At 40.1% G+C, this 11087-nt stretch overlaps 1 protein-coding gene across 1 annotated transcript in view; it reads right to left on the reverse strand.

Annotated features, from left to right (window-relative positions):
• The window catches only part of LOC142149798 (perlucin-like protein), a 53327-nt gene extending 53155 nt beyond the window's left edge, over positions 1-172 (reverse strand). Inside the window, exon 1 of the mRNA XM_075205105.1 lies at positions 137-172. Within this exon, the coding sequence (XP_075061206.1) occupies positions 137-146 (10 nt within the window). The 5' untranslated portion in view covers positions 147-172. The remainder of the gene's footprint in view (positions 1-136) is intronic.
• Positions 173-11087: the final 10915 nt, after the last annotated feature.

Raw genomic sequence — 11087 nt, forward strand, 5'->3', positions numbered from 1 at the left:
ATATTGAATAGCAGTGCAGCATATTTTTATATTATTTTATATTTTTTGTGTGTGTGTGCAGATCAAACCTCCCTGTTTTCATGAATTACTTTGCTACTTCTCACAATTACACCAATATAATTACCAAAATAATTACCTGTCCTCATTTTATTGTCTTTACTGTTCCTCGTTTCTCTCCTCTGTGTTGATATGTTGCCAGCTATGTTGTTCTGTGCTGTGCACTTTAGAATGTTCGCTATACTGTACTCAAAGTACACAGTAACACAGGAAATGGTACTTTTTCTATTTTTCCTTCTCTGGTCTAAGATGACCTCAAAGGAAGGGGATATACATGACCTAACTTTAGATGTACACTGATGATAAAGACACACATACAGTACAATCTAGTACAAAAAGAGAACTAAAGGGCACATGGTGTAAGATTTTTTTATCCGCCATCAGCCACATGTGGGGTGGGTAAGGGGGTAACTTAATGATAGATAGGGGTACTGAAAAGCAGTATTGAGTAGAGTCAAAGTCCCTATTGTCATCATTCATCAAACCAGGAGACACATGGAGGAGATTAAGTGGGTGGAGCAATAACAACCTATAGCCAAGGAATGCATTAGAATGTTAACAATAGCACAGTGTATATCATTTTTCCAAGGCCATGTGTAGACATTTTGGAAGTGGAAGGAGTTATGCTGGGTACATACTACAGTGTTTTTAGATGATTATTGGGCCAATCACATGATAAACGACCGTTTGGCCTGATATTGCATTAGTGTGTACTCTGCAACAATAAACGATTATTGTTCCAAAGCTCATCATATTGGTTCATTTGATTTTTTAAACTCAACTAAAAATGTTGTTTAACAATGGAACAATGTCGATACAATTCTCAGTGTATACGCACTGACGACTGGCAGTGTCCATAGATCTCTATGGAGTGTGTTGAGTCACAATCTTTTCAACCAATGGTTGTGACAGATAAAGAGCACAGATCTGAAGGTAAATTGTGTAAAATGTGTTTAGTGTGTACACATGAACCGGCTGCTGATCAGGACTTTTTTACTAATCATTGGTAAAATCATTAAGGATATTACATTGGGAGAAATTTAATATAGTGTGTACCCAGCCTTAGTACAATACTTAACCAATCTGATCATCAGGTGAGAGATGCACATTCCTGCCATACTCTTGTAGGACGATTCAAACTTACCTAAAATTGAAACAAATTTCATAAGGGGACTGCATTAAATTACGGTTTACCAATTGGATGGATATGTATTAATCTGCAGATTGTAGAAAACCATACCCGATGTGGGTGGTTTTAAAAGACCATTCATTCATGATTTCAGCCTTTGCAATGCATCAGATGTTAACTAACATGTAGCTTAACAATATGCCATTTAAGAGGCGTATCTTTGTGCGCCACATAAACTGGTGAAAATTTACTTGTTAATGATGATGATTGTCCCCTGTGCGTAGGATGCATCTGTATGCTATATTTAAAATTGTACCTATCAGAAGATTTATGTCTAAATGTATTTTTACATCTACTTTTTGGCAATCAACTGAAACTCAAGTACCTATGTATAGGCATAATATGTAAAATTCATGTGATTTGACCAATCTTTCAAAAGATATCATTATTTGTGTGAGGTTTACTGTGCACTTTTGCAAACTACCACTTGATACATTGCACCAGTTGTATGGATCCCAGTTTTTTACTTAAAGAAATTACAAGGTTTGAAAAGCACACAGAAATACGCATTTTAAATTACAGTTTCACCTCCCATATGTACAACCTGTTTAATGAGGAACAAAATTGCTGGGCACACATTGAAATATATGTTAAAACAGAACTAAATTCTCCACTAGGTTAGGAAGACAAGTTAGGCAATTAGTAGCTGGGGTGTGGGAGGGGGTTATTAAAAAATATGTACTCTTTCTGATTAAAGATTACAGTTCTCCTAAGATCTTGACCACCTTGAACTCTCCTCCTTAGCAGAAGTGAGGGCACCCATGCAATCTGAAGTTTACTCTGGCCAAATAACAAACATACAGCACCATATATCTTATCTACTTCCAAATCTAGTAAAACAGTAATTCAAGCTGTAAATTTCGGTGAATCAGTAGTCTGAATTATAGAAAAATAGGCATTGTGAGTGTGAGGATACCACCCTTAGCTGGGATGGCAGTTTCCCACAGGTAGACTCACTCGGGTAGACCAGAATATATCCAAGAAAGGCTTTATTACGACAGCACAACACCACAAGACGTTCACAAGATATAGGGTAATTGGTAGCATGTATCCTCCGACAACCTCTTGCAGTCAGCACCCCAAAATAATAATCTCAGTCTCTTTCAGAGTCTTATCCTCCCACAATATTACCACTACCAATTAGCTAGACAGTTACGGTGTTGCCCAGCCTGGGTTACTGGCTCACACAGACCCTGTCCTGGTAGGGTTTCCTCCAGCGGCACCAGGATGCCTGGCCTAGAGTCCTTTTCACTGATGTCTTGTACACCAGGATCCTCCAAGCTAGAATAGCTCTCTTGGCATTCTGCTCTCCTGATATTCCTGGCAGTATACACAAGTAGAGTCAAATGTCTCAATCCTCCCCCTTACAGCATGGGTCTCTCAGTGGACACTTTAGCTGTTAGACATACAGTCTTTGTTACCTTGATTATACAATGGAATGGCTTGACTCAATTAGCTATTTGGCTGAATACAATAAACAAAGGGTTTCAATATAACATTAAGAAATGACACTTCACTCTTGCATGAAACAACAAGACATTTTACATATGGTATCTGCAACATTACACATGAGTCTGTGATATATTTTGATACAATAACATATATATTGATACATATTAATACATTTCCCAAATCTATTTCAGCCAGTATATTACTGTGGGGGCACATTGCATATCATCTAGAAGTTATAACCTAATTAACTCTCAGATTACCTGTTGACCTAGCTAATTAACTTGGGCTGCCATTTAGTTAACTCAGACATTGTTCTGATTACAAACCAAATCTAAGCTGCACCTCATAACAATGGACATTTGAAACAAATGGTAATTACATTAGCTAACATAAGCAAACTGACTTCTGCTGTCCTGTTATTTTCACACAGTATGTCAATATTCTGTATATTTCTAATACATATATTATATATAATATATAATATTGCAGGTAATAGCAAGGGCAAAATGTACCTAATAACATGAAATAATAATGCACATAATACACCGATGCTCTGGTGTATATACTTAGACTGGGCCAAGGATTAAAAAGTACATTAAACCGTGAGAAACGGGTGATGAATAAAAAGTTCTCAGTCCAGTAGCACCCGTTTCTTGACAGTGAGTTACATATTTCTATGTTGATACCATATGCTACTTATCTATCTATCTATCTATCTATCTATCTATCTATCTATCTATCTATCTATCTATCCATCTATCTATATTCTGGCATCACTTGTGGCAAGAGTACACTTCTGGTGAAACACAGGCAAACAACTTCTTGCGTTTTTACTTAGTTTTAATATCAGGATGTTTGACACCATAAATATTCCACAGTTTGTTGTGATCCTAAACACTAGCTAAACATAGATCAGCTCTCTAACAACCAGCCAGCTTTTCCAGCATTGGTCACACTGAACAGTGAAACAAACAGGTTTTTATACCTGTCTCTCCTCCCACAGCTCTAGCTTGATGGGCAGGTGACACTACCAACTTTAAAAAGGATCTATCACCACATGCTTGTGTTTGCTTGCTGTTGCTGTAGGTATACCCTGTTAGCTTGCTGCATGGGCACAGAAAGTCACAAAGCATGTAAATTAAACAGTTAAATCAAACTCTATACTTTTATTTTGTCACACAGACGACCTCCTCCTGTTTATCTTTAAACCAGGTCCCTGTTGCACAAATATTTTACTGTGCTCGCATGCTTTCTCTGCATATTGGCAGCTAAAATCCCCCTGTTGCTACTATGTATATATATATATATATATATATATATATTGTAACAGAAGACAGGCAGGGCGCCTCAATGTGTATTATCACTTGTATAGCGTAAATAGATGTAATATCATGCGTACCATGAGGTATTGATAGGTCGTCTAGTCGGAGAAGGAAGATCCTCTTAATAGATTGTTCCTCCCAGTTGGTCAAGTAATGGACAATGCAAAAAACAGAGCACAACATAGAGTAGTATTGTCAGGATGTGCAATCACACCACCTGTGAAGTATACACCACCTATGGGGCTTCCCTTGCTACAGGTAAACCCCTCTACCTGGGAGCTGCCAATGACTGAGACTGGAAGAGAGGGATTATACAACTGATCCTCTAAAGAATTAATTTTGTGCCAATTTGGAGAGACCATCTGGTACGCAGTTTATATTTACATATTTTTTGGCTGGTACACACGGGTGTCCTATATATTATAACTGTTGATTTCTGGGCATAAGTGTTTTTGCACGATAAGGAAGCCTCATTGGTGGTGTATACTTCACAGGTGGTGTGATTGTACATCCTGACAATACTACTCTATGTTGTGCTCTGTTTTTTGCATTGTCCATTACTTGACCAACTGGGAGGAACAATCTATTAAGAGGATCTTCCTTCTCCGACTAGACGACCTATCAATACCTCATGGTACGCACGATATTACAACTATTTACGCTATACAAGTGATAATACACATTGAGGCGCCCTGCCTGTCTTCTGTTACAGTATCTCCATTTCCGGATTAACCATCTGGCTACAGGGTATCGTGGCTGCCGCTCATACATGAGCTATCTACACATCTGGAACTTTTCTGCTTATTATACTGCATTATTGTGATTACGTTGTGGTTGTGAGCGCCATTTTATATCTGTTTGTTTGTTGTGATATATATATATATATATATAAATTGTCATGGCCAACAGTTTTGAGAATGACACAAGTATTGGTGTTCACAAAGTTTGATGCTTCAGTGTTTTTAGACATTTTCTGTCACATGTTGCTATGGTATACTGAAGTAAAATTACAAGCATTTCATAAGTGTCAAAGGCTTTTATTCACAATTACATTAAGTTTATGATAAGAGTCAGTATTTGCAGTGTTGACCCTTCTCTTTGAAGACCTCTGCAATTTGCTCTGGCATGCTGTCAATGAACTTCTGGGCCACATCCTGACTTATGGTCGCCCATTCTTACCTAATCAATGCTTTGCGTTTGTCAGAATTTGTGGATTTTTGTTTGTCACCCACCTCTTGAGGATTGGCCACAAGTTCTGAATGGGATTAAGGCCTGGGGAGTTTCCTTGCCATGGACCCAAACTTTTGATGTTTTGATCCCCGAGCCACTTAGTTATCACTTTTGTCTTATGGCAAGGTGCTCTATCATGCTGGAAAAGGCATTGTTCATTACCAAACTGTTCTTGGACGGTTGGGAGAAGTTGCTCTTGGAGGATGCTTTGGTACCATTCTTTATTCATGGCTGTGTTCTTAAGCAAAATTGTGAGTGAGCCCACTGCCTTGGCTGAGAAGTAACCCCACACATGTATGGTCTCAGGATGCTTTACTGTTGGCATGACACAGGACTGATGGTAGCTCTCACCTTTCCTTCTATGGACATCCCTTCAGGATATACTTTCAGTCACTATGAGACCACAGTCACTACTCAATAGCTACATCCTGGCCAAAAACTGTCACCTCTGGCACCCCACTAATTACCCAGTGGCTATACCAGGAGCAAGTGAGGCAACTGCAAAGTGCCCAGGTTATTATCTGGGACATTGGCTTTGGCCCGATCTGCACCCTGTCTAGCAAGATACTGGTTTAGGCCCTTCGATTGTTCCAACCAAAATACTTTTCTCATTTCATTGTTGTGTATCTTTCCACAATAACACTCAATTAGCAACGCAGTGACTCTACCTCCTCTTCTGAAAAACTAGTGTTGCTAGAGACTGGGTGCATTGAAGCAGAGTCGTGGTACAACAGCTGTTGTAAGGAAAAGGCAACAGTAGAAATTGTTAGAAAAAATGCTGCCTCAACAAGAGAGGGTAATCTGGGCCCCTCAGTATATAAGAAACAAAAAAACATAAGAATGGGTTAAGGTGATTGTGGCGACAGCAGGGTGTCAGGTTAACTGAAAACAAATGTAAAGCCCACTTGGCATCTCCTCTCCATTATAAATTGTATTAAATTACACTGTTTAATGATGTCTTAATGTTACATAATTGCAACTGTTCTTAAATGTCACTTGGGTGGGTTCTATAGACATCTCTGTATTGTGTTAAAGGCGCTCTAAAGAGTTATTGTCACTGTGTTGAGAGCGGTTGTGGGGAATCACAAATAATGGTTAATTCTACTTGGTATCCTTTCTCGCCAGCAGTGCATTAATTAGTGTGTACATTATTATAGGTACTAATTGTCATGTATTGTATAACTATGTGTATTTGTATTGAAAAACATGGTATTTTACTTGTTCTTAAATGTCACCAGGTAGGTTCCCAGAGCCCCACAACGCAGGGTGTCTGCTGCAACCTGAGAATGTAGGAGGAGGCTCAGAGGCCACCTTTTGCAGGTACCTAACCCATGAAGGAAAGCTCATCTAGCCAGCCCCATCAAAGCCACACCACTGTGGGAATCAGAGAGGGATTACATGGGGAAGCTCAGCCCTGATTAGCTGTTACTGCTCTTGCTGGACTGGTGCAGGATCACCTCAGTGTGTGAATCTCCAAGTCTCCACGCAGCTTGTTACCCTATCAAAAGAAGGTTAAGATCAGACTGTGCCTGTTCAGTTGGCAGCGGAGTGAATGGCAAGGCTTCATGGCTGAGACGTGCTTCAAGGGATTCAGCTGAAGCTGGCGTACATCATCAGAACTGTAACATGTTCTTTTCTTCCTCGTTATGTCCAGCTCTGCTCCGGAGAGCAGAGCTGGACAGCGCATGTGTGGAGGGATCACATGATCCCTCCCTGTCACACACAGTTCTCTCTCTGCAACTATCGTTGCAGAGACATAGAGGGGATCTGTGTGCGCATGTCCAGTTCTTGGAACTGGACATGCATACTTGAAGAGTGAGGAGAAGACCTGAAGACAGCGCTTCCGAAGAGGGGGGTAAGTATGTTTTTTTTTATCACTGAAACAGCAGTTTTTCGGAACTGCTGTTTCTCTGCACGGCTGTACATAAATGTGAGAAGTAGTTCAATCCTTATCATTGCGATAAGGATTGAAAACTACTTTTCACTTTATGTGAATAATGATAAATGTGCCCCTCAGTGATTAAAGCCCATTTAGGGTAAGATTGTCTAGTAGGTTTCCTGTAAAACGAACCCCCTGGCTTTTGTTACTTGCAAATATGTGTAACTATAGATATCTATTTTTTATATAAACTAAATTTGCACTTGTCCATTAATTTGTCTAAGTAATTCAGAACCCATAAGGGGGTATCGGATATCCTCAGCACATAAGGCTGCTATGGGCAAACCAGTTATTCTGAACAGGAAAAGAGATAAATATAAACTCAGTTTTCCTCACACTCATTTGAACACATTAGGGTGCACTGACCACGGCATCACAACGCAGACTGCTGGCATTATGCTCTCGGGAATTCCTCCATTAGCGATCGCCCATATTTCAAAGGAAGTGCCGGTCAGCTGGAAACATGATTTCTCCCAAAAAGATTGGAAAGGGTTTAGACCAGCAGAAGTCTTTAGATGCTCAGGGCAACCTTGCTTCATTGTGTGAATGAGTGGGACCCCACTGTTTGACATCGGGATCAAGAAAATATCCTGCACACTAGCACTGCATGGAGCCTGAGGGATGAGGAGGAGCTGGTGACAGCCCCTCTACTAAGCAGGTTCCAATCCAGAGACTTTGTAAAACAAGCATCCTGCTTGGGTGCAGCCCTACACCGTAATAACCAGAAAGGTGATAAAAGACGGCCGTTCCCTGTTATGTTTCCACATTGGACAATACTGAATAGAGGTTACAGCTCCAGTTAGACTTGTCTAGGATTCCTGGAAGGAACTGTAGATGGCAGCTGCAGAACTCTGTGGACTTTGCAACTTTGTGAATCTGATAAAAGTGGGAGGCATTGAGCTTGGTCCCACTTGGTGGTACAGGAGTGAAAAGGATCACATCCAGCAACAGGATCAGTGCTCTGGGAATTGTGAATATAGTCTTTTTAGGGAAGGGTTGTCTGAGGCTTGGTGAGTTCACCCCCACCCCCTCCAGTACTTATTTATGTAAAATGTCTGTAATTGCTACAGTGTGTGTGGTTATGAATAGAATGTTTCCTTTTACCGGTTACATGAGAGGTGATTTTTGTGTCCAGTGTGCCAAGCTGGTACATAAGCTTGCCTCCGGGCAAACCAGCCAGTTGTTTGGGAGTGCTGTCTTGGTAAATGTAAGACTGTAATTAATTATCCCTTCGAGTCGTATACTAAGTCTGGGGAGTTTGATGGAGGGAGGCCTAACACTTCTAAAGCTTTGAACATGCCCCTTGAACATTGGTCACAACAAATTGGCATCATGTTGATGCTCCAAATGCTCCTTTTGTGCCAGCAGCACATCTTGTGACACAGCTAAACATGTTTAGGAACTAAAATTGCAGATGTTGGAGATTAAGTTACAAATTCCCAACATTCTTGTGCCCATTATGCCAGGCCTAACTTCTTTTTTTAGGTGCCATGTCCCCATTTTCTTAGTGTCCAACCGCTGTTTGTGAATGGAATACTTATTTTTAGGTGTGTCACGAACACGCTCCCAGCTGCCGTGACTTTGGGGTGTTTGCTGCATGAGGTCACACATGATTTCAGCCCGCAGTCTCTCTCACCTATCACACAGGTTCTAGACATACGGGATCGCCCCCAAATACAGCGCTCTCACCCCCCCCCCCCCCCCAGACACTTCAAGGTTCTGCCACCACCTATTGGGTACGGGCAATAGGACCCCAATATACTGTCCCACACTGGCACACAGGTTCACAGCAGCACACACAGGGTTAACTCTTCACACCTCCAGTATGTTACACAAATGTAAATAAAAGCACACACAGCTTGTTAATCAAATGTATCAACAAATCACACACAGGGTAACCTGGACGAGCGATCTCTTCTAAACAGGCTAATGAATCCGTTAGAGTTTCAAGGACGCAACTTATTAAATTTTAGATTTAATATACGAAAATACAGGGCATTCAGATATAAAGAAAAATGATGAATAAACAATTAATATATTGACATAGCAAGCAAAACAGTTTAAAATAAAAAGGACTCCTCCTGAGCTCAGTTGGTCACACATTTATCTGAGTTGACGGATCAGGTTAATTTAGGTATTCATGCAAAGATTTATTTGGGTCCTGACATTCAATATTCTATTTCAGCATATCAGGTTTATGCTCTTATCCTGACAAGGTGCGTTACACAAAGGTGCCAGTGCCTACTGCATTCTGAGCTGATTTTTGAACTATGTATATATAAGGTCCTTACCGTTTTGATGATTTGAGCAGGACGCCATGTAATTGAGTGAATGGAATCCTTGTTCTGTGCACCAAAATGCATGAAGTGCACTTCTGACACATTTTGGATGCACTTTTCACACATTTCTGATGATCTTGAGTAGGAATTCATTGCTTGAACAAAATTAAGTCCTGCAAGTGCTGGCCTTCACATATCTCCTTTTGAACTTCATTGCACTTAAAGGCCACCAGCAAATGTGCTCAGTATTGTAAACTAGCCACCAGAGAATAAATAGCATTTGTATAGTAAACCACCAACCAGAGGCTTTAAATTGTACCTTGACTATTGGACAATAGGCGTTATATTATAATAGTCACCATAGAAAGCCACGAGCTGAAATCCAGCGAGAAATGTACCGTAATGACGGTAATAGTGCGCACGCCGCATTACTTTAGGCAGTAACGCCAACAATTGAATATGCCCCTTATTGTGCTTATATTTAAATTGGACTATATGTTGATTCCTGTATAGGACTTTTATCAAATATATCAAGTGAAATTCCTAGCTTGGGTCAAGTGGCATCTAGATTGGTGGTAACTACTTCTGGAAAGTACACATTTCTATGCTTGTCTGCTATGGGAACACTAGAGCACTGTATTTGTAGTTTACCAGCAGAAAACTTACTTCTATTAACGTGATCCATCAGACAAGGCGGCCAGGTTGCTTCAGGAAGAATATGGAGATCCTCATAATTATTTACATGTACTATTCTTTTGATGCACATTGGTAACAGCTTAATTTCTTGAGACTGGGATCTGTGTTTTATTGCCATTAACCTGCATTGAAGCGACTGTACTTTCTACTTTGGGACAATAGTTCCTTATAACACTCCAGTAGTTATATTGATCCCTTATACATCGGGACTCATTGTGCAGATATTTTGGGACATTTGCTTCCCAATAGTTTATATATGATATTGTTCTGCAATACTTTAAGTAGTTGCATATCTTCATGTTTTTCTGTATATGCAGACTTACTACTGTTTTTTGCGCCAGTGTTTTACCTTTAGAGTGACAGTATGGTATGGTTCCAGAAATATGGATTTTAAAGTTAATAAAACGTTTATGTAATGCAGCAATTTGTGAGAATTTACACAGATATTACACCTGTGTGTGTATAATCACTACATCTCATTGATGTGTATCAGCTCTTTTATGAGCTACTATTAAGCATTAAATACTACTCTTCATAGCGACCCTGCTCTATTCTTGCAAGGTGTCTATTTATTTATTTTTAAATCCTATGACCTCCACATAAGAGCTATCACCCTAATCCTTCTCCAGGCTGTCCTGTGTTGAACCCAGGGTCCAGACAGGATAGGAGTAATTTGCCTCTCTATCTGCAGGGAAAGTGGTTCTACCAACTCGTCTTGAGGTTCCTCTAACCGTCAGTAACCTGCTGTTACTACCCACCCCTAATGGTGATACTCAACCACCAGTCACTCGCCTACTGTGTGCGCCAACTGCACATCAGTTGTAGGAGAGCAGATGCTGCCACCACTACTACTACTACTAAATCCTTTCTCCTATATACAATCCTTATCCATAACATCACTAAACATTATTTCTCCCAGTTAT

This window comes from Mixophyes fleayi, chromosome 4 (genome assembly GCF_038048845.1).
Source record: "Mixophyes fleayi isolate aMixFle1 chromosome 4, aMixFle1.hap1, whole genome shotgun sequence".
Lineage (NCBI taxonomy): Eukaryota > Metazoa > Chordata > Amphibia > Anura > Limnodynastidae > Mixophyes > Mixophyes fleayi.